This window comes from Lepidochelys kempii, chromosome 7, assembly GCF_965140265.1.
Source record: "Lepidochelys kempii isolate rLepKem1 chromosome 7, rLepKem1.hap2, whole genome shotgun sequence".
NCBI classification, from domain to species: domain Eukaryota; kingdom Metazoa; phylum Chordata; order Testudines; family Cheloniidae; genus Lepidochelys; species Lepidochelys kempii.
In genome coordinates this window covers 61,517,980-61,539,711 of record NC_133262.1, presented here as the reverse complement: position 1 = coordinate 61,539,711, position 21,732 = coordinate 61,517,980, and the positions used below count along the sequence as shown (strand labels likewise).

Here is a 21,732-nt window from a genome sequence, read left to right as displayed (position 1 = left end):
GGATTTGAGATTCTATTCTCCCTGTACCTTTTTGCACCTGCAAATAAACTTTTCTGCTTCTCCACCCCTTTGTGATTATTGGGTGTAGCACACCGGGTAGCGAACAAACTCCAGCTGTTGTTTAGCCTCTCGGCACTGGGTGCTGGCAACAATACCATATGTGGTTGCAGTATCTGTCTAGGGTTGCCAGGCATCCGGCTTTCAACTGGAACGCCCGATTGAAAAGGGACCCTGGTGGCTCTGGTCAGCACCGCCGACTGGGCCATTAAAAGTCCAGTCAGCAGTGCAGTAGGGGCCTGGGGCTTAGACAGGCTCCCTGCCTTCCCTGGCTACGCACTGCCCACGGAAGTGATGGCCAGGTCCCTGCAGCCCCTAGGTGCTGGGGTGGCCAGGGACTGGGAGGCTCTGCGTGCTGCCCTTGCCCCCGCCCCCAGGGCCAGCTCTGCAGCTGCATTGGCCAGGAACTATGACTTATGGGAGCTGTGGAGGGGGGCACCTGCAAATGCGAAGGCAGCACACATCGCACAGAGCCGCTTGGCCACCCATGCGCCTAGAAGCTGCAAGGACCTGGAGGCTGCTTCCTTGGAGCTGCGGTAAGTGCTGCTCGGATCCCGCATCCCCAGCACCTGCCCCAGCCCGGAGTCCCCTCCCGTATCCCAAACCCCTCATCTCTGGCCCCATCCCCGAGCCCACCCCCCCCAGCCGGATCCCATATGCCCTCCCGCACCCTAACCCTCTGCCCCAGCCCAGTGAAAGTGAGTGATGGTGGGGAAGAGTGAGCGATGGAGGGAGGGGCATGGAGAGACTGGAAGGGGCATGGAGAGACTGGGAGGTGAGTCTGGGAGAAGGGGCGGGGCAGAGCTGTTTGGTTTTGTGTGATTAGAGCGTTGGCAACCCAAAACGTGTCAGCGCTAGCTCTGGGGGAAACGGTGTCCGCGACACGCACACATACACGCACTCAGGAACAATCCTATGGAGCTGTGAATTCAGTGCCGGAGGAGTGGTGCGGTTGACGTGTATGGTGAGTGTGGCCGTAGGGAAGGGCTGGGCTGATGCGGGCACGGTCACAAGGATGTTGATTCCAGAGGCTGTGGGGGGAAGGTTTTAGTCCAGTAATGGCTGCAGCCAGGGTAGCCAATAGGTGCCAAATCTGCACCGCCAGATGCTTTTAAAAGGACCTTGAAATCTTTGTGTTTACTAATTATTATCAATATTTTTTTTTAATTATTTTCTCTGGAAGCTGGACCTTGACCATAAACAATTGACTTGACTATGCCCGGCCTGAGGTGAGTGGGCTGGTGTTTTGGAGCTGGTTCCAGGGGGAAGGGTTTGGGTGACGCACACAGCGATCAGGACTGTGTGTTCTGCAGGGGAAGGGTTTAGCTGAGGCACACTGCAAGCCGGGCTATGAATCAGGGGAAGGGTGTGAGTGGTGCACGGGGTGGTCAGGGTTGTTGGTTCCGGGGAAGGGGGCCGGGTCGCTCCGATGTCATCGTGCTGCGCGCGAAGGGCCGGTTCTGGTATGTCCGCGCTCGGCGGAGGGTGCGGGCGGAGCCGGGCTCGGCGGGGCTGCGGCTGTTTCGGTCTGAGCGCCCGCTGCTTTCAGCCCTGCCCCGGGCGGGGCGCCGATCGAGCTGTTCCACCCCCCGGTAGGGCCGCCCTGCTGGCGCCCCGGGCCGGTTGTGCTGGCTGCTCCCGAGCCGCGCGGTCCTGTCCTGATACGCTCTGGCGCTTTCCCCCGTTTTCTTGCAGCTGTAATAGCCGGGCCGGCAGGGAGACTCTCCGTGCCAAAGGAGAGGTCTGCAGGAGGAAGTTGTTAGAAAACAGGCTTCATAATGGAAACCGTGTTGCAGTTTCAACCTTGTTCTTGCTGTCAGCTAGCGTAACTGGAGAAGTAATGACACGGTTCCGAAGATGCCGAAGTATTTCCAATTTGATTTCGGTACATAAAACGCTTTTGCAATGTTTTGTTTTTAATACCGCTTAACAGAAAGTTGCACTGTGCCAGTGTCGTATATTTTTTTAGTGGTTTTAATCACCATTTGGGATGGGGTGTGACTTAGACTGTACTAAGCCTGAAGGTGAGTAAGGACTGAGCTAAAGGGCTCCATATCTTGTAGCCCAAATGGTGAGGCTTCCATTGGCATCACACACTTTTTTCTGTTTGTTTAAAACCAAAAATGTCGGACGTTTCAGAAAAAATTGTAAAGAGAACATTAATATTCCATGGTTTAAACACCTAACATTCAAGATATGCTCATTATGGCTACTCCTGTAATCCTAACTCTGCCCCTTGTGTGTGTGCGTTTCAATATAAGTTTTAATTACATGATATTATGTAATAAAGTTGACATGGTTGTAGAAAAATGTTGTCTATTTTGGGGAGATGTACATTACATGAGGCAGCACTTGTTTTTTCCTGATCCTCAGAGGTTTCAGGCGGTCTGTCTCTTAGGACTTCTGTTCTGGGAAAGTGCGTCTGTTTGAGTTAATCAGCAGTTAGACAGTAGTGACATTTTGGGCAGGATATTCCCCAGCCACATGGGTGAATTGAGTGTGTGAATCCTTGGTTGTAAGCAAGATGGGGTCACAATATTTAATATTACCAATTCAAAAATTATAGATGCACAAACTTATTATGGCGTCATCTTGTCTTTATTTCTACTTTTTCTCTCCTAGACTGGCCTTTGGGGATGTTGAAGAAAAATTTAATGTTGTTCAACATTGTGCAAGCTGTACAAGAGAAAAATGGAGAATTTGATGTAAGATTTATCTTTCTGCTTCTGCATCGTGGTCTATGAGATTAGGAGTGTGTCACTGTATCGTGGCTACCACTGGCAAGTGGAAAAAATTCCTGGTCTACAACAGTGTTAAATTAAGCCAAATGCTTATTTTATTAGACTCCTCTAAATCTAATGTGAATTAGAAGCACAATGCTTAACATGTGCATAGTGCTTCCCATCTTTAAGATATTGAACAAATATTAAGTCTCACAACCTCTTTAAAGTTAGTACTACAGCTATGTCTTATTCTCATATTTGCAGGTGGGAAACTGAAGCAAAGAGATGCAGTGACTTGCTCAAGGTCACTCACTGAGATTATGTTTACACTATGGAGATTGCACGGACATAGCTGTGGCGCTGTAGCTATGCTGGCATAATCCCATGGTGTAGATGCAGCCTATACTGATGAAAGGGGTTTGTCTGTTGTCATAAGAATACCACCTCCCCAAGCAACAATATGTGCATCTTCACTGGGGTTTAGGTTGGAGTAACTATGGCATTCAGAGGTGTGGATTTTTCACAGCCTTAATTTTAAGTGTAGACCGGGCCTTAGTTAGTGGCAGAGCCAGAAATAGAACCCAGGAGTTCTGGCCTTTGGCTCCCACTCTCATTCTATATTAATCGTAATGTAGAACTTGGATTACTTTACCAAAATTGATTTTTGGTTTCTGAGTGGCAGTTCATACAAAGGTAACTATTTTTCATAAAACCCAGCCATTTCTGAGTTAAAGTGGATGAAAGGAAGGGTGTCTTTACTTGTAAACATTTTGTAAGTTATATATTTTTTTTAAAAGTGAGTTAAATAACAAGTGTTGTTACCTGTCACTTCATTTACAACCCCAAGCACTTAAGAGTGAAAAAATTAATAGCTGCAAGATACTGTAAATCTTGCTCCTACACATATGAGAAAATAAATATTTATTTTCAAATAGAAATGCGTATTTCATTATAACTCATCAACTTGAAGTCTGGTTTGTTTTATTAATGCTTTTTAAAAATATTTTGATAAGTACTTTCTTCAGATTCCCTTAAATGGGAAAACTTGTGTTCTTTATCAGTTGGCATCAGTATTTTTGGGTGAAGTGTTTCTAATTTTTGTTTCTTGAGAATGATGTATGTTGCTTAATAGGAAAAGTGTGTTCTGTGTTTGTACAGTGCCTAGCCCAATAAGGTCCTGGTCCATGTCAGGGGCTCCTAGCTGTTACAGGATTACAAATAAGTAATAAAACAGTATTGATTTATAATAAAATTAAGAATGTATATGGACTTGCATTTGAGACTGATTAACGTGTTACTGATGCCTTTGTTTTTCAGACATGTTTATATTTTGAGACTGGTGATGAAAGAACATTGATTTTTGCGTTGGAGCCAAGGTAGCTGTGATATGTTGCAATAGACATTTATCATATTTAATAAACACGTTACTCTCAAGTGGGAGTGTAAAATGGGATAATCTCTAGACTAGTAAATATTGTTTTGAAGAGCTTTAGTGTAGTAAGTGATATAACAGGTATGTACAGTGTTGTCACTTTTTGTACCTTTTACTGCTTTTTTTAATGAGATTTTGTTTTTGCATGTTTTAACATCTTCCAGTTTTTTATTTTTCTTGTAGTAAATTAACATAATTTTTAAATAAATGGGAAGGAGAAACATGGGACTCAGTGGCCTTTTTTACTAATTCTGAAAGATGCTGTGAAAAAAGCGAACCAAACACCTTCACCATCTCATGACTCTGTCTTGAGCAACTGCAATTCAGTGACCTACTGTGAGTTAAACAGTGTTAGTAGGAGTCTATTACACTTGCCTAAAACTACTGTTGCTGTGGAATATAATCCAAATTTTGAGCTGAATATGAACCATTATAGGATCAAATTAATTCATTGTTTACTTTATATCCAACCATAAATTCCCAAGTGGATTTTCTTTCAGGCTGCATCCTATCCATAAATCCCATTCATTGCCATACTGGCTAAAGCCCAACTCACCTGCATTCAAAGTAATTTTTTGCAGTTCCTTACGCTTTTTTAAGTCCGCTGATAATTGACAGACTGCTACAAAATCTCCTCTAGGGCTTGGGAGGTTTCGTGGCTTTTGTATTTTGAATCTTGCAACTGTGGGCCTGGTTAGCCATGAAAGTCACTCAATGTATTTTGTGTTCAGGCGGGAATTATCATGGCAAGGTCTGAGTTAGTTTGCTGTGAATAGCTGCTTATATATTTTCTGACCTCTTGTTATGTTCTCGTGCTTCCTTGCCCTGGCTAAGGGTGGCTAGTCAACAGATCATGTCTGGATTTTGCCTGCATTTGGTGGGCATTACCAGTCAGTGGTTGAACTCTTTGCAGAGGTGGTGGAAGAAGTAAACAAGTGTCTTTTGAAAGAAATTACCAGAGTCCGCACCTACAGTTGCAGGTAGGGTTATAGCACATCAGTGGAAGAATGCAACCTCAACTGCCTTGAAAGGGAACAGGTCACATTTAAACCTAAGCATAGGCAAACTTCTCCCTCTCTTTTTTTTTTTCCTTCTTGGCATCCCACATGGTAGATAAAAATTCCCAACCAGCAGATAGGGAACAGGACAAAAGTAAAACCTGTGACCACTTAAATGGCCACTTGAACATGCTAATTTTTCGTGTTACAGCAAGTGCAGAGAGCTGATTTTGTTGAAGGACAGTGACAATAGACAGGAATGTTTATTGTCTTCAACTGATAAAGACCAGAGGGGCTTCATATAATCCAGGAGGCTTTCCTCTCTGTTTGGGGTACTGAGATAGGAAGGAAAGCTTAAACGTGTGTGCTGTAACATGTGTAAATCTTTTTGGTCAGTGTCCACAAACATGGATGCTCAGTGACCAGTTTCTGCTGAATTGATTATGGAAGGGTGCATTGTGGTGGTTTTCTGCCTGGCGGATCTGTGACAGTGTCAGAGCGGCCTCAACCTACCACAAAGAGTATAAAGGAGAAGGACAGTCATGAAAACTTTTCCAGAACTTTCAGTTTTCAGTTATTCTGCCAGTTCCTACAAGGCGGACCTGCCTCATAAGTTTAAGTCTGTAGAGACAGGTGATCATCTGTCTCACATGATGACAAGCAGTACTGAGGGGTGTACAAACCCCCGTGATGGATTTATTGTCTTACCTAGGAGAATAGTATGGTTTGTGTCTTTTTTCTTATTGTGTCTCCCATCTCCAGGTGATTCCTGTACCACTCACTCTTGTGCTACTGAAGATATTAAAGAGTCCTTTATTGTACAAGCGCAAGAACAACGGATCGAATTACTAGAAATCTCAGAGCATTTGGATATCACGCAAGTATGAAACAAGATTTTCACTTCTCATTTATTTAACCTTAATCCTTTCTGGTTTGTCATTTCATCGAAAAGTATCCTTTACATGACCAGAGTTAAGCTGTAGGCAGTTGTTGTAATAGAAGATACTGTAGGCCTGATTTTTTCAGAGGTGCTGAGTACTTAGTTAGCCAGGTGAAGACATTGTGCCCTGCATCTCTGAACATTAAGCCCTGTATCAGTAATTGCTGTAGGTAGATGGTTTGGTGTAGCATTTAGTTAAACATTGCTTGTATAACCTCCTATTCCTTTTATTTAAATAAAACCCCTGAGTTTCCCAAAGGTAGGTGCAGTTTTTTCAGCGTTTTTCTTAACGATTTAATTTATAAAAACACCCTTTATGTTTTGTAGATTAGTCACCTCTCTGCTATACGGTGTCTGTAAGTAAAGCTCAGAAGCCAGGGGGAGTCAGAAATGTCTGAGGTGAGGGGATATAAGAAATAAGTCTTCATCTGGTGTTCCAGTCATGTGCACACGGTCAGCTGAATTTGTTCGTGGAAGAACAGGTACAGCTCCATTTGCTCCAGTGGAATAGTAGTAGTGTATGCCAGCTGACTGGCTTTTTGGTGCACTTGCCTGGGTAGAGTTTAGAAAGCTCTTGGCCTTCTTGTTTGATCAATGACTAATAACTAGCAGCAGTGTAGCTTGTTGTGTCCTTTGGACCCATTACTCCTTGGAAATCACATCTGCAGCAGAAGTGAGACACAAGCCAAAAATTAAGTCCCTGCTTTTTCTTTTAACTTGGACACACCCTGGTTTATCTTTATGCAAGCTGCCTGGTCAGCACTACACAGAGAAGCCTGACTTCAAGCAAAGCTGAGGCTTTTCTCACTCTGACTCGGAGAAAGCTCCTGTGAGGAAATGGGAACATAAATACTTAACTTTGTAAAGGACCTAGATGCCATGAATAAAACCAGACTCGCTTTTCAAGGTGAATATTAACATCCCTTCAGTACAGGAAGGGCCAGATCTTACCTCATGATCCTGAAGAGTTGACTGGCTAGCGTCTCGGCAATGGCACAGATGTGTTTGTATTACTATTTAAAGGAATGCAAGTGTTTAATATACCCTCTGTGCATTGGGAAGTAAAAGGGCTTGATTTTCAGCAGGTGGGGATGTGCAAATTATGTTTATATGTTGAAACCAAACTAAAATAATTAAAGATGCTTCATCCTGGGCTGTGTAAAACTCCACTAAACTGAGACAAAAACAGCATTAGCCAGACCAACTGCCTTGCTGTGGACAAAACCAGACATCAGCATTAGATGAACTTCCTCTCTCCTTGCATCCTGCAGATCCCCTAACACCACAACTTCTTTACAAACTCCGCATTCTCCAAATGCTTTTCACCATGTACTAATGGTGAGCATATTCAGACAGTTTCAGTCAAGAAAATGAATTTCTAAGTTGAGGGCCCTGTCCTACCAGCAGCATCCTCTCTAGTAAACCAAGGAGGCTGTACTCTGAGCACTTCCATTGATCTTGTGTCAGCAGCTCAAAAGGGCAAAGGCATCTCAGGCAGGCAAGCCTCAGGCCATCTAGAGCTTTACAGGCCAAAACAGACACCTGAAACTCCACCCAGCGGCCAATAAGCAGCTGGTGTAGATCACAGAACACTGGTGGTAGGAGCTCCTGGCAAGTTACCCTAGTTATTCTGAAGCAACTTTAGTTTCCAAATAGATTTAAGGTACTATAGCCCCACGTTGCACTAGTGAATGATGAAGGCCTGCATGACAGAGGCCACCCAAATTGGGTTTGACACACATGCAGAGTAAGCTAGCTGCCTGTCTTGCTGTGTGCATGCAGAAAGTGGGGTGTGCATGCAATGCATTCATGTGCATATGTGCCTAGGAATGTACTGAAAAACAGGTCCAGTGAGTTGGTAACAAATTTCAGACATGCGAAGTCTTCCCTTCAGTGTTTTATAAATTCATCATCAGTATCATCAAATGTGCACAATATACTGAGGGCCATTGCGCAGCTGGAGTGACCATAGAATCATAGAACTGGAAGGGACCTTGAGAGGTCATCTAGTAGTCCAATCCCCTGCACTCAAGGCAGGACTAAGTATTATTAGACCATCCCTGAGAAGTGTTTGTCCAACCTGCTCTTAAAAATCCCCAATGATGGAGATACCGACAACCTCACTAGGCAATTTATTCCGAGTGCTTAATCATTCTGACAGGAAGTTTTGGATGATGGCATCGTACCAGACATCGCAGAATGAAGTTCCCAGATATGGCTCAATTCCGAGAATCCATGAATCTCTGGGGCAGTCCTGCAGGTGATGTCAGGTAGGTGTCAAGGTGCATCAGTGAAGAGTTTGAGAGCACAATGAGCTGGGGTGGTTTTGGTCCTCTTGGCAACATGGCCAAAGAGCAAGCAATTGGAGGAAGACCAAATCTCGCTCGAAGTTGAACCATTTTATGCACAGCATTTGATGCTGACAGCGCATATAGAATGCCTCTAGCTGCTCCAAGTCTGCTTGTAGGAGGGTCCAGGTTTCTGACCCATACAGCAGTGCAGGCAGTACACAGGTTTGTTAGATCTTGAACTTTGTCTTAATGCAGAAATATTTTTGCATTCATAGGCAAGACATAGACTTCATTCAAGAGGCAGTGAGACCTATTCTTCAGTGGATGTCCAGTTTGTTGCGACCATTTGAACTCGTCCCCACCTGCACCAGGGTTTCTGGTAGCCCAGCTCTGAGGCCTGGTCTACACTACAGAGTTTTTGTTTGCAAGGCAGCTTATGTTGACCTAATTCTGTAAGCATCTACACTAAAATGTTGCTCCCACCGATGTAACTCACCCTCTCCACTGACTTAGTAACTCCACCTTCACGAGAGGCATAGTGCTTAGGTCAACATAGTTTAGCTGACACAATATCAGTGACACTGCGTTACTTATGTCTACATTAGTGGCTTCCAGGAGGTGACCCATGATGCCCCATCGTAACTGCTCTCGTCACCTTTTAGAACTCCACTGCCTGGCAGTCAGATGCGCATGTACATGCCCCTCCCCCTTTAAAGCCCCACAAATTTTAAATTCTGTTTCATGTTTGGTTGGTGTGGAGAGCTCACATAGCAACTGCCCAGCTGACCATGCTGGCTCCACGCAGCAGACGTGCTCTTGCCTGGAGTGCACAGCAGGTGGTGGCTCTCCTCGGTCTGTGGGGAGAAGAGGCGATGCAGGCACAGCTCTGATCCATCCGTAGAAACGTTGACATCTATGACCAGATCACTTGGGGCATGGGGGAGAAGGGCTACAAAAGGGACGTGCAGCAGCGCCGTGTAAAAATCAAGGAGCTGCAGGAGGCGTACCAGAAGGCAAGGGAGGCAAACTGTCACTCTGGTGCGGAACCGCAGACATGCTGCTTCTACAAGGAGCTGCAAGCCTTCCTTGGCGGAGACACCACCACCAAGAGCCCCGTGGATACTTCGGAGGAGCTAAAATCAGAGGCCCCTGCAGTCACGACAAGCAGGAGGAGTTTTGGAGGACAGGTGAATGGGGGAATCCAGTGGCACAGTGAGCCAGGACCTCTTTCTGACTGCTGGAGCAGTTGAGCAAGTCCCTACTGTCCAGTACCGGCGAGCCTGATGCAGGGGTTGGAACCTCTGGTAAGTATGCTGTTTTGTTTTGATGTTGCAGGGACATGTGTTCATTTACTCTTTTTTAATCAGGCAAGAAGAGAGAGCAACTCTGCCTCTACTGGTTATTTCACTCTGTGCCTCTCATTCCCCTATTCAGCTAGGCAAAGGGGGCCCTGTGGAACAGTCTATTTATGTGCACCGGGATGTCCTGGGAATCTTCCATAGAGATTTCAAGAAAACTTTCCTGGAGGTAGTCTGCAGTCTTTGAAGGTTTCTGGGGAGGACTGCTTTATTTGTTCCACTGCAGTAGGACACTTTCTCACACCAGTGAGCAGTTACATCAGCAGGCACCAATGCAGCACACAGGCTAGCAGGATACGGATCCAGTCTCCAGCCAGACTTGTTCAGGAGTTGTTCCCTTTCAGCCTCTATTACCCTTGGGAGTGAGATACCAGCTAAAATTACCACCACCTGTAGAAAATGGTGCTAGTATTCCGTTCAGTTGCCCTATCAACATATACTGATGCCCGTGTGCTCACCCCTATTATTGTCCCAAATCATCCCTTTCCTACCCCGGGCCATAATCATGGCTAAGGCTATGTTTCAGTCATGGGTATTTTTAGTAAAAGTCATGGAGGGGCGGTCCGGGGGGTACCACAGGAGGTGGCTTGGGGCAGGGGTGAGGGGGAGTTGGTGGGGCTGGCAGGGTCTTCCAACCTTGCTCCACATCTCTGCAGCTCCTAGGTGGCGGAGGCAGGGGTTCTGCTGCTCCCCCACAAGCACCAACTGCCGCAGTTCCCATTGGTTGGGAACTGCGGCCAGTGGGAGGTGCGGGGGCGGGGCCTGCAGCTCCCCCTACCCCTCTGCTGCCTAGGAGCTTCAGGGTGGCCATGTCAGTGGGAGCTAGGGAGCCCCCGCACCCCGAGGTAAGTTCCCCTCCCCCCTGCACTCCCCCTGCCCCTAGCCCTGAGACCCCACCCACACACCCAAACTGCTGCTGCTGGCCCAGGGGCTGCCCAGCTTGGGCAGTCCCTGAGCCAGGACCAGCCGCTGCAGAAGTCATGGAGGTCACAGAAAGTGACGGAATCTGTGACCTCCGTGACAGACTCACAGCCTTAATCATGGATGAATACCAAGGGAGCATGTAGTGATCCACACAAGTTACAAGCAAGGAGAGTGAAAACACTTAAAATAGTACCTCTATGCACTGTGCTTTTTGCAGCTGGAAATTTGGCCTTGAGGCTCCGTTCATCCACTCCACTGGAACAGCTCAGATGATGAGAAGAAAGGGGATGAGGGATGACATGTTCCAAGAGATTCTGCAAGCCTCTGGTGTTGCACATCGAGCAGAGGGCTTGGAGAAGCACCCTTGTGGACAGAATGGAAAGAGATAGTGCAGAGAGGAGTGACACATGCAGCAGGTCATGATAGCGCTTCTCAAGCTCCAGACAGACATGCTGGAGATTCTTATAGACCTTCAGGTCCAAGTAACCCTTGCTTGCCTCCTGCTGCAGTCTGTTGATAACTGCATTCTGGGACCTCCCTACACTCCCGGCCTCTACATTCCACATATATTTCTGGGCCATTGCAGTACCCCTACCACTCCACCCCGAGGGAGAGTACACGCAATCCGAGCTGAATATACACTGACCTATGAGAGACATGGTTGGTATATTTGTGTTTGAAATGAGAATGACTGTTCTTTCTCCTTCAAAGGTTCTTTTCCCTGTATTTATATAGTTTCATTCAGTTACAGTTATTTTTGTTTGCATGAGTTTGGAATAAAAGTCTATTTACGGAAACTTAGTTCATCTTTAATAGTTCACAACATATGGTAGCTGGGGCTGACATTCAACGATAATAGCAGTTGGTGCATTTGCAATGTGTTATTACCACACACACAGCACTCATAAGGTTCAAAGCGGAGTGCTAAAAAACAATGCCAAGTAGAGTACACTACACCAACACTCACTACTGTGGCTCACTTTTGAAATGGTCTTTCAAAGCCTCTCTGAGCTGTAATGCTCCCCGTCGATCTCTTCTTACAGCTCTGGTATCTGGCTGCTCAAAATCAGCCACCAGATGTTCTACCTCCATATTCCACCCTTGCAGAAGCTTTCCCCTTTTGCTTCACAGGTATTATGAAGCATGCAGCAGACAGCTATAGGCCTGGGGATATTTTTTTAATGAAAGTCCAATCCCATGAGTAGACAGCCCTAGCACTGATTCAAATGACCAAAGGCACCTTCAACAGTTATTCTGCACCTACTGAGCCTGTAGTTGAAGCACTCCTTGCTGCTGTCAAGGTGGCTAATGTAAGGTTTCATGAGCCATGGGAACGGGTAGGCTGGGTCTCTAAGGATCACTATTGGCATTTCCATATCCCCAATGGTAATCCACTGCTCTGGAAAGGAAGTCCCTGCTTGCATCTTTCTGAACATCTTTATCTGTTTTTAAAGATGTGTGTGTCATGCAACTTCCCTGATCAGGCCGCGTTGTTGTTGGTGAAATGTCCCTGGTGATCCATCAATGCTTGCAATACCATAGAAAAGTAGCCATTTCTGTTGATTGTACTCCTTGGCAAGGTGGTCTGGTGCCAAAATAGGGATATGCATGCCAGCTATTGCCCCCATTGGAATTTGGGAACCCTATTGCTGCAGAACCATTCAGAAGGTCCTACATGTTGTCAAGAGGACACGATTAATGGCCTTGCACACTTGCATCACATCAACCCCCCTGGTGGATTTCCCAACTCCAAATTAATTCTTGACTTACTGGTAGCAATCTGGCATAGCCAGCTTTCACACAGTGATTGCCACTTGCTTCTCCACCATGAGTGAAGCTCTCATTTTGATGTTGCTGCACTGGAGGGCTGGGGCGAGCTTCATGCACCATTCCATGAATGTGGCCTTGTGCATCTGAAAGTTCTGCAGCAACTGCTCGTCATCCCAAACCTGCATAACAATGCAATTGTGACAGAATCCAGAGGTCCGGTGCTCTGTGGAACAGCCCCTAGGATTACCCCTTCAGTATGTTACCCCCCTGTGGGTCATTCTCGGAGGGTTAAACCCCTTGGCTTTACTGCCTCCTGGGACCAAACCTCTGAGCCTTCAGCACCCTGGTTTCACTCAGTGAGCTCCCCTCAGTGAATCCTTTTGAATTGGACTCCTGGAGAAGGCTTGCACATCCAAAGGGAGCAATGCACCCCTAAATTCTGTAATCAGGAGTGACTCTCAGACAGTGTTGTAAAAAACAGAAGGATTTATTAGATGACTGGAACACAGTGTAGAAAGTCTGTGGTGAACAGGAGAACAGAAGGTTACAGCAACGTCCTTCTGGGTCGGTCCTGAGCCGAGAGCTCTCTCTGACCCCCCTTGAATACCAGTCCAGAAGAATGTGCTGCTTCCAGGCACGTTGTGTTCGTAACGGTCAGTACAATATTGAAAAGCAGTGCAGGATCCATGTTTGTTACAGAGATGGTGTATGTGCGGGTTTGTGGGGCTTTTGAAAAGATGCATGAAACATTATGGGATGCAGATGATAATATGGGATGGAGAAAACTGCATCATGGGATGTTTAAACCATGTTCCTTGTCACCCCTGCATGACTTGTTTGCCCCCATGAGGCTTTTTAAACCCTTCCCAAAACACCCTGCACCAGATGGTGAGCTACCCACAGTGCACTGTTCTCTGCATCGATGCAAGTGCCGCTAGTGAGGACTTGCACTGCTGACACAAGGAGTGTAGTGTGGATGTAGAAAAGTGATTTTAATTACTGCGGCAGCTGTATGTTGACATCTTTGGTCGACCTAATTTTGCAGTGTAGACATGCCTTGAGGTTTTTGAACCTTGATTTTCTGCTCTGAGATGTTTTAATCCCATAGTGCTCGTGGTATCTTGGAAACTTTGAAGGGCACAGCTGAAAATCTCTGGCTTCTCCACAAACAAGGCAGCATCCCCAACTTGGGTGGCAGGTATCGAAGGCTGGGGAAGGCTGAGGCTCCCCAAACAGCCTTGCGTGGCCCTGCTCACGCTCCGCCCTGGCCCCTTCCTGTTTCCTGGTGCTGTGATATGGGGGGCTTTTCCTGCCAGGGCCCTAGGCTGGGGCTAATGCGGGCTGGCTTGCACTCCAGGGATTGGTGGGGGGCATGCCACCTGCTCAGTGCTCCGTGGCTGGAGGGGGCCATGCCGCCAGCCCTCTTGCCCAGCACTTGGGTGGGAGGAGGTGTCGCCTGCTCACCCGCCTGGCACTCCAGGGCTGAGGGAGGGGGGTCACTCGGGTGGCCTGGGACTGGTGCCACACGGGGGCTCTGGGCTTTGGCGGGAGGGGTGGGGCCGGGGACTAACTTCCCCGAGCCCAGGGTTCAGAGGTGCTGACTTTCTAATTTCCCTGGGTGTGCCCCAGCCCTCCCTTCCCTCAAGGCTCCGCCCCTGCTCCTTCCCACCCCTGCTCTGCCTCTTCCCACCCCATTCTGCCCCCTCTCCTGAGCATGCCCCACCCTCGCTCCACCTCCTCCTGACCCCATTGCTTCCCCTCCCACCCCCAGCGCCTCCTGCAGGCTGCTAAACAGCTGATCATGGGTTGAAGGCGCTGCAGGGGAGGCAGAGGAGCTGATCTGCAGTGCTGTTGGTGGGTGCTATTTTTTTTCCGTGGATGCTCCAGCCCCGGCGCACCCACAGAGTCAGTGTCTATGCCGGGGTTCACCCACCGCCCATGATCCTAAGCATACTCTTAATTGGTAAACATTTCTTGACCAACCTTGATTCTAATGTGTAGAGCTGCCAAGTCCTTGTTTCCAATTTTTTTTTTAAGCAGAAAAGAGTTTTATTTGTGTAACGCTTACAAAGAATCACCAAAAAGGATAAAGCAATCAAAACAGGAATAAGTATTTAAAGATGAGGAAACTGAGGGACTGAGATGCGAAGTCACTTGAGCAAGGTCAGGCAGCACCATGGTGGCAGAACAAAGAATAGAACACAAATGTCCTGATTCTCAGTCTTGTGCTTTAACCAGAAGACCCTCCATCCTTTCTCTTCTCCATTTGTGGAATGAGGCCTGGAGTTTTATATTTGTTTGCAAAGATTCCATATGCTTCCAGTTAGTTATGTGTTACCTATGTAGCCACCTTAAGATAATAAAATCATAGTACTTAAAATGAAGAGGTTAACATAGTCATGCAAAATCAGGTATGTATGACATTCGGTGTAAGGTAATGCTCTGTGATTTACATTTTATTTTCCACAGTAAAATGCCTTTTAAAATTGAAAAGTGGGGGATGCATCTGAGTAGCCCTAATTCTACCTTAATAATGTTTTTGGCTAGGAATTGTATTTGTTTGTAAGTAGGCTTGGCAGAATTTGATTTTTATTTGTTAAATTTTGACAGACATAGTTTATTCTTAAGCAATTTTAGATGTTTATTTAAATTTTCAGTTGAAGGAAATTATGGGGGTGGGGTTGTCAGACAAATATTTAATGACAAATATAAATAATACTTTATAACTTCTAAAACACAAATTGTCAAACTCACATATCAAAATATACCAAATATACTTAAGTAACATTTTCTTACTTTGCTGATCATCTGTAATCTTTGAAGATTAGTGCTAGAGATATTTTTCCATAGGTTTATGTGCCTTTGATGAACTTGACAGTCTCTAATAAACATCAAATCCTGCCAACCCTATGCCTGAGTGTGATGTAGTGGCTCTACGCCCCCTTGAATTCAGGGGCAGTTTTGCTCCTGTACTCAACGCAACACAGCCTGTGTGACATCAGAGCTTTGACGCCAAACCTGCAACCTGCCCTGCCAAGGCTTTCGGGGAGCATGTCTGCGTCGCTGATTTGGGTTGCTGTTTCGCCAGGCGGGGGCCTGGTCAGAGGGGGCGGGGCCCGGGGCGAAGGGGGGCCCCCTCCCCCCGCAGCCGGGAGCCGGGTGGGGTCGGGGCCGTGGCTCCAGCACGCGCTGCGCCTCGGCCGTTAGCGGGGAGGGCGAGCGAGTGATGCTTTTACCCGCCGGCCCCGCCCCGAGTCTCGCGGGAAGTGACGTCAGCGAGCTTGGGGAGAAGCCCTGGTTTCCGGGCTGGTGGGGGGTTGCTGCGGGCCCTGGCGTGGGATGGAGCGGCCCCCGGTGGGCGCGGCGCTGCGGGGGCAGCCCGGGGGCAGCTGCGGCCCTTGGGAAATGCGGGAGCGGCTGGGAACTGGCGGCTTCGGCAACGTCTGTCTGTACCAGCACCAGGTGCGGGGGAGCCTCCAATGGCCACCCGGGGTAACCGCCCTGCTCCCCGCGCGGGTGTCAGCCGAAGCCCCGGCAGCCCCCCCTTGGCCCTCGCGTGAGCCGCTGTCCCGACATTAGGGGCTTTGTCTTACAGAGGCAGCCTGTTGCCGCCCTCCAGGTTTTCACACTTACTATCTGGTCACCCCTCTTCCCCCCCCCCCCCCCGCCCGGGTAATCTGCCCCTGGGTACTACTCCCCCCCGGGCAACCGAGTCCATAGCTACCCCTATCCCCGGTAGCCCCTGCCAACTACTGGGTAATCCCAACGGATCCCTGGGTAGTGCCCCCACCCCTGGGTAGTCCCTGCTGACCATCTAGTGCCCTCTCAGGGCCCCCTCCCCCCCAGCGTAACCCTTCCACCAAACCCACTGACCCCTGGATAACCCCTTCCCCACTGATAATTCCCTACCCCCATCAATTTCATTCTGGCATTTCGGTAACTCCATGTTGTTCTCTTCACTGCTTTCCCCAACACTCTCTGATCTCTGTGACTCCTGACCTCACTGACCACCCCCAAATACCTAATAACCCTCCCACCTCAGCTCCACATAGATGCCCCATATAACCTAATGAACTGACCCCACCAACATCCCTTCATCCTGACCCACTCATTCCCCCCCTGTTCTGGCCCTACACTGATTTCCCCCCCCACCCATTGATCCCCAGTTTCATGCCCCTCTGCTACAGCCATCCCACTCCACTGTGCTGAAACCTGGCTAATTCCCAGACTGATTGTTGTGCCATAGCACATTGATTGATTGATTTTTGTTGTAGGATTTAGGTGATAAGATAGCTATTAAATCTTGTCGACTGGAACTAAGCATGAAAAACAAAGACCGGTGGTGCCATGAAATCCAAATCATGAAGAAGTAAGTATGCTCCATCATGATCTTTTCCCTCGCTTTTGGGAGCGGGTGTCGTCAAATCAATTGGGGAACATTTGCATTTCAGACTCAGAAGTAGACCATAGACTTTTCTTTTGGTCTTAATCTTATCCTAAGAGGTGAGAGTGAGCATCTTTAGTCCACTGGAAAGAAAGCTGTAATTAAAAAAAAAAAATCAACTTTACACTGATATTGTAAAGGTAAAACGCTATAATTATGATAAATTAATAAGCTTCTCTTTTCACAGTCTTATAGTTTTATGGAAAAACTACCCTCTGCAGTGAGATGTCTTGTTTACTCCTGGCCCAGACATGAACTTTGCATGTGACAGGATTTCATAGAATTCCAGCTGCCTGTTTTACGTTCACATTACTCGGTTTATCGAAGAGAAGGTTGAGAGGTGACTTGATCAATGCATTTAGGCACTGCTATGCAGAAAAGAGATCTGAGCAGTTTTTTGTTTTTTTTTTAAAAAAAACCTGGCTGACAAAGGGTCCAAGGGCTGGAAGCTGTAATTGGACAAATTCTATCCTGAAACAAGACATGGTTTCCTAGTATTGGAACAGCTTACCGGGGGGAGTGGGGCACCTACCATTGCTTGGAGTCTTTAAAAATCTTTCTGTCATACTGACTGCCAGTTTTGGGGTTGGGCAGAGTGGTATGGGGTGTGGTTCACCTGCAGGGATCATCTGGGCACGACTCACCTAATCAATTTCCTGCCACTGCTGGGGCCTCCTGCATTTGTGGCACCTCAGTCGCTCCTGTCTTCTGTTTGTGGCACACAACAGTTTAGTTTAACCTCCAAGTTATTGGACTCAATATGGAGATAACTAGGTGAAATTTAGTGGTCTATAATTAAGGCTAAGATTGTCATGGAGGTCACAGAGTCTGTAAAACTTTCTTGACATTTTCTGGTTCAGTCATGGGGCAGCAGGGGGCCTAGTATGTTGAGAACTACTGGCTATGCTCTAGTGATCTAATATTAATGTATTTCCATCCTCCATCTCAAACAAAATAGAAACTAAATTTTTATTTGAAGATGCCATAGATGCTCACAAGCTGTAAATAAATGTTAACACCATTAGAAATTACATTTAAGGACAAGATTTTCTATAATTTGTAACATGGAAAGATGACTGACTTTCTTAAAAGGGTGGTGTGTTTTAGGGTAACTTGTAGTGGACAGACCCCTTAGCTGAGCTATTAGCTGCACTCCTGACAATTCAACATAAGGAAGTGCACAGGGCAGAGCTGGAGCTGCATTTGGCACATGAGTGCAACTCAGGGCTTTGCTATGTACACAGTACCCATCTTGAGAGCACCTGCACAAGTTCAGCAGCTGTTCTGCAAGTATGAAGCTATTATTAATGCATCTTGGGCACTTAACTCTTCTGTGTCCCCAGTACATTTGTGAGACATATATGAATCACAGTAAGCCAAAGTCATCCTAATAGTAACTGCTTATTTTAATTATTACTATATAGTGCTAGAAGTATGCATTTCACTTTTCACAAGTGAAGTGCCTGGCTCTTGGAGCTTCTAATCTCAGTTGGATAGATACTCTATAATGAAAGGCTCAGGCTGGAGGGAGGGAGCAGAAGTATATGGGCCCAGATCCATTTTTTGTGTCCAGTATATTCTGTTGTATAGACTTTCTGCTACTGCTCTGATTCGTGTCTTTGCTGCAATGGGTTTCATCCTGGTTTTTCTCTGAATATTGCATGTGAGTGATGTAGCATATATAACCGATGAACATAAAACTGAAAGAAAATGCACAAGTGTAAGTGATCACATAACTAGAGCTTGTTTTATAAAACAATATTAGGTTAACATAATCTCTGTCCACGGAATTTCCCTGTAAACCTGTATGGCTTTCTATGCTGATACAGCACTATCTTGTATTTCGATAATGGAGTCCAGAGCACTTTGGCCTGAATATGTGCCAAGAAATGACATCTGCCTCTAAAATTCAGCTACCTCTCGGATGGCATATGGCCTGCTGTTTAACAGTTCATTGCTGTGCTTTAGAATAGAACATGAAGTGAACATTACAATAGCCATTTAAAACTGCAGGGAGAATTTTAGATAAATTATAAGTACTACTATTGGTATTTGGTCAAAACACCAGGGTTCATACATGGCATAGACTTCCTAATAAACATGAAAAGTCAGAACTTCTGTTCTACATCTCATCAGAATCACCGTGCCTTCAGTAGCATAGTAACATTTAATACCATACAGGTTCAGTCCTGACTCAGAGAAAGAGTGTCAGCTGCTGAATCCCTCTTTGCCTTGGTTTGCTTTGGTCTCCCATCAATGAACTAATCAGGCCCAGCCCTGCTTAGTTCAGTAAGAACAGAAGGGTGACATGCAATATCTGCCTGCACAGGCTGAAACACCACTCCTACATGTGAACAAAATCTCTCTTCTTACAAGAACTGCAGTAGTAGTTTAAAATTTTTGCTTTCAGCATTGTGTTCCTTTTGACAGGATTTCACCACTTGCCCAAAACATAGTACTTCGAAGGGTCACAGCAGATTCCATTACTTGACTCAGTTCCCTCAGATTTGTCAGCTAACCGCTTCATTGGACAGCAGTACTGTGATGGTGAAATAGTCAGGAATGGATAAGGGCTACCGGTCTGTCACAGGACTGAGAAGGGGGTTCAATAAGGGGCTGTGTTCTCTTTGGGGGCAGGAGGCTCGGAAAGGCCAGAGTTGAGTTGGAGCATCACTTTATTTTTGTATACTTCATAAATTTGTGTTGAACAAAATGTTGAGACCATGGGGTGCAAGCCTGAAACAGACTTGGGCATGGCACTGGTTCTCTCCTGGGCGCTGGTCAGAGCACTCACCTGGTTACAGATACCCTGTGCATTCACTGTCCATGGGCTCATTCTCCAAAATCCTTAACTGAATTTAGAGGTCAGGCCGGGCCAGTGCTTTTGCCCACATAAAGGCACTAGAGGCTGGGTTAAAGTGAGGAAGGAGAAGTAGAAGTGGAAGAAAGGAGAAAGGGAAGAAACAGTGGTAGGGAGAGACAGGGAAAGAAGAAGGACAACACTGACCGTAAAAATGGATGACAAGGTAACCACCATATAAAAGCAAAATTTCGTAGAGCGAGAAACAGCCTTTTGAGAAGGAACTAGCTGAAAACTGAAAAGGGCAAAACTTGTAGAAAAAGCCAGTCTGAGGGGCAATTATGATTGAAAGGTAGATGATTTGAGTGAGGCTGCAAAATCTAGAAGGGAAGTAGAGACTAGGACAGAAAATATTACTAGACGAGTTAACAAAAAAAAAAAAGATGGAAATGTTTAGAGTGTTATGGAGAGTTTGCTTTATGCAACGTATTGAATCTCTTAGTTGACACTGAGTTGGCTGTGTGTTTCCATCAGAAGTACAATGTCAATATTCCCAACTTTGGCTCTTTGGATCCTCTGTGTTCCCCTCATGTTGTTTTGAGAGGTTGACAGGTGTATTTTCAGACATGACCAGGAAATAGATATTAAATGGCTCCCCCTTTCCTTATGTACACATCTCCTAACTATGTAGGTATTCACATAGAAAAGTATCTGAGGGCATCACAGACCTTAACAAATGTATCTTCCCAACACTGCTGGGAGGTAAGGAGGTATCATCCCTCTTGTACAGATACAGAAATTGAAGTGCAGATTAAGTGACATTGCCCATCGTCACACAGGGACTTGAACCCAAATTTCTTGAGTCCCAATCCAGTCCTTAACCATAAGACTAACTTTCTACTCATCACTGATCTGCTTGTTCTTGGAAAGTATGAACTTTGTGTATTGTCCTTGGGTAACACTGGGATAACTTGATGACAATTACTTGCTGGCCATCGCACTTTTAACATTAAATGTTTTTGGGAAAGAAATCTTACTGTGCACATATTTGAAACACATTTTGCTTCTGTTGCTTGATCTTCTGCTGAAATATGTGTCAAGATTTTCATCACGCTTTCCATTTGTTTAGGTTAAACAACCCCTATGTAGTAAAGGCCTGTGATGTTCCAGAGGAGATGAACTTCCTAGTTAATGATGTCCCTCTTCTTGCAATGGAGTACTGTTCAGGAGGTGATCTCAGAAAGGTAAAACCTGCTTGTTTGAAATTATAGCTGAATAAGTGATTTCAAAGTTGACTGTCTGTGCAACTAAGTGGATTGGGATTTTTGCACCTGTGTAACAAATGCAAGTGCAAATCCACAGGTGCACCCACACCAGTGTAAGAAGGGGTTTGCACCAGAGTATCTTACAGTGGTGAGTAGTACAAGTGCAATCCCCTTTTTACCCTCCCGTCATAGGAACTAAATCAGTGTGGTACAAATTCTAGTAGTTAAATCAAGCTCTTATTTAACCAGCAGTGTGTTTGATACAGATACATAATAGAGAAGTTATTCTGGAGTATGTAAAAGTATGAAAGATGTCACACTAAATTGTCGATTTATTTAGATTCTCACATGGCTTCCATCAGTGTAGAATCTTCCTGGGCTGAAGCTACCAAAATGCTAATATTCCCTATTGATTTAGGAATGTGTTTAGGCCATTGCATGGGCGACTTTCATTTAGGAAGACACTAGACAGCACCTTGGAAGAAATGCTTAATGGTGTATTCACCAGCACCTTTCAGTAGTTTTAATAGAGGGCAGTGATATAGACCAGCACACTTTGTACTCCCTTCCCTTGCAGTGGGAATTGGGAATGACACACTTTCATTTGTAGACTAAGAAACAAAGGTAACTAAATGAGGGATTGGACAAGAATTTGATCTTGTATCTAAAATGATGAGGAAGGCTCTTGACTACAGTGTAAATAGCAGACAAGTCAGATGTGCCACAGACT

At 46.0% G+C, this 21,732-nt stretch overlaps 1 protein-coding gene, 1 long non-coding RNA gene and 1 other non-coding gene across 13 annotated transcripts in view; all 3 read left to right on the top strand.

The window, feature by feature from the left end:
* The first annotated feature begins 410 nt into the window (after positions 1–410).
* Positions 411–11,520, top strand: LOC140914685 (uncharacterized). 8 transcript variants are annotated; one of them, XR_012159945.1, is made up of 8 exons: positions 411–593; positions 1,241–1,286; positions 1,753–1,942; positions 2,680–2,762; positions 4,098–6,091; positions 6,478–8,420; positions 8,717–9,745; positions 10,941–11,520. It is a non-coding gene; the product is annotated as an uncharacterized lncRNA (long non-coding RNA). The 8 variants fall into 8 exon arrangements; XR_012159946.1 differs by having other exon boundaries at positions 411–1,021; XR_012159948.1 differs by lacking the exons at positions 411–593; positions 1,241–1,286 and adding an exon at positions 1,302–1,520 and having other exon boundaries at positions 4,098–5,192; positions 5,973–6,091.
* Positions 5,665–5,807, top strand: LOC140915437 (small nucleolar RNA SNORA12). Its single transcript, XR_012160174.1, has one exon. It is a non-coding gene; the product is annotated as a small nucleolar RNA SNORA12 (small nucleolar RNA).
* A 4,209-nt stretch (positions 11,521–15,729) lies between the features above and the next one.
* The window catches only part of CHUK (component of inhibitor of nuclear factor kappa B kinase complex), a 77,329-nt gene continuing 71,326 nt past the window's right edge, over positions 15,730–21,732 (top strand). Inside the window, exons 1-3 of one of the 4 annotated variants that reach the window (XM_073353132.1) lie at positions 15,730–15,985; positions 16,768–16,862; positions 20,867–20,981. In XM_073353132.1, coding sequence (XP_073209233.1) covers positions 15,833–15,985; positions 16,768–16,862; positions 20,867–20,981 — 363 coding nt within the window. In that variant the 5' untranslated portion in view covers positions 15,730–15,832. Of the gene's footprint in view, positions 15,986–16,029; positions 16,113–16,767; positions 16,863–17,124; positions 17,278–20,866; positions 20,982–21,732 lie in introns of those variants that run through there. The other 3 variants (XM_073353133.1, XM_073353134.1, XM_073353135.1) reach the window with 3 other exon arrangements.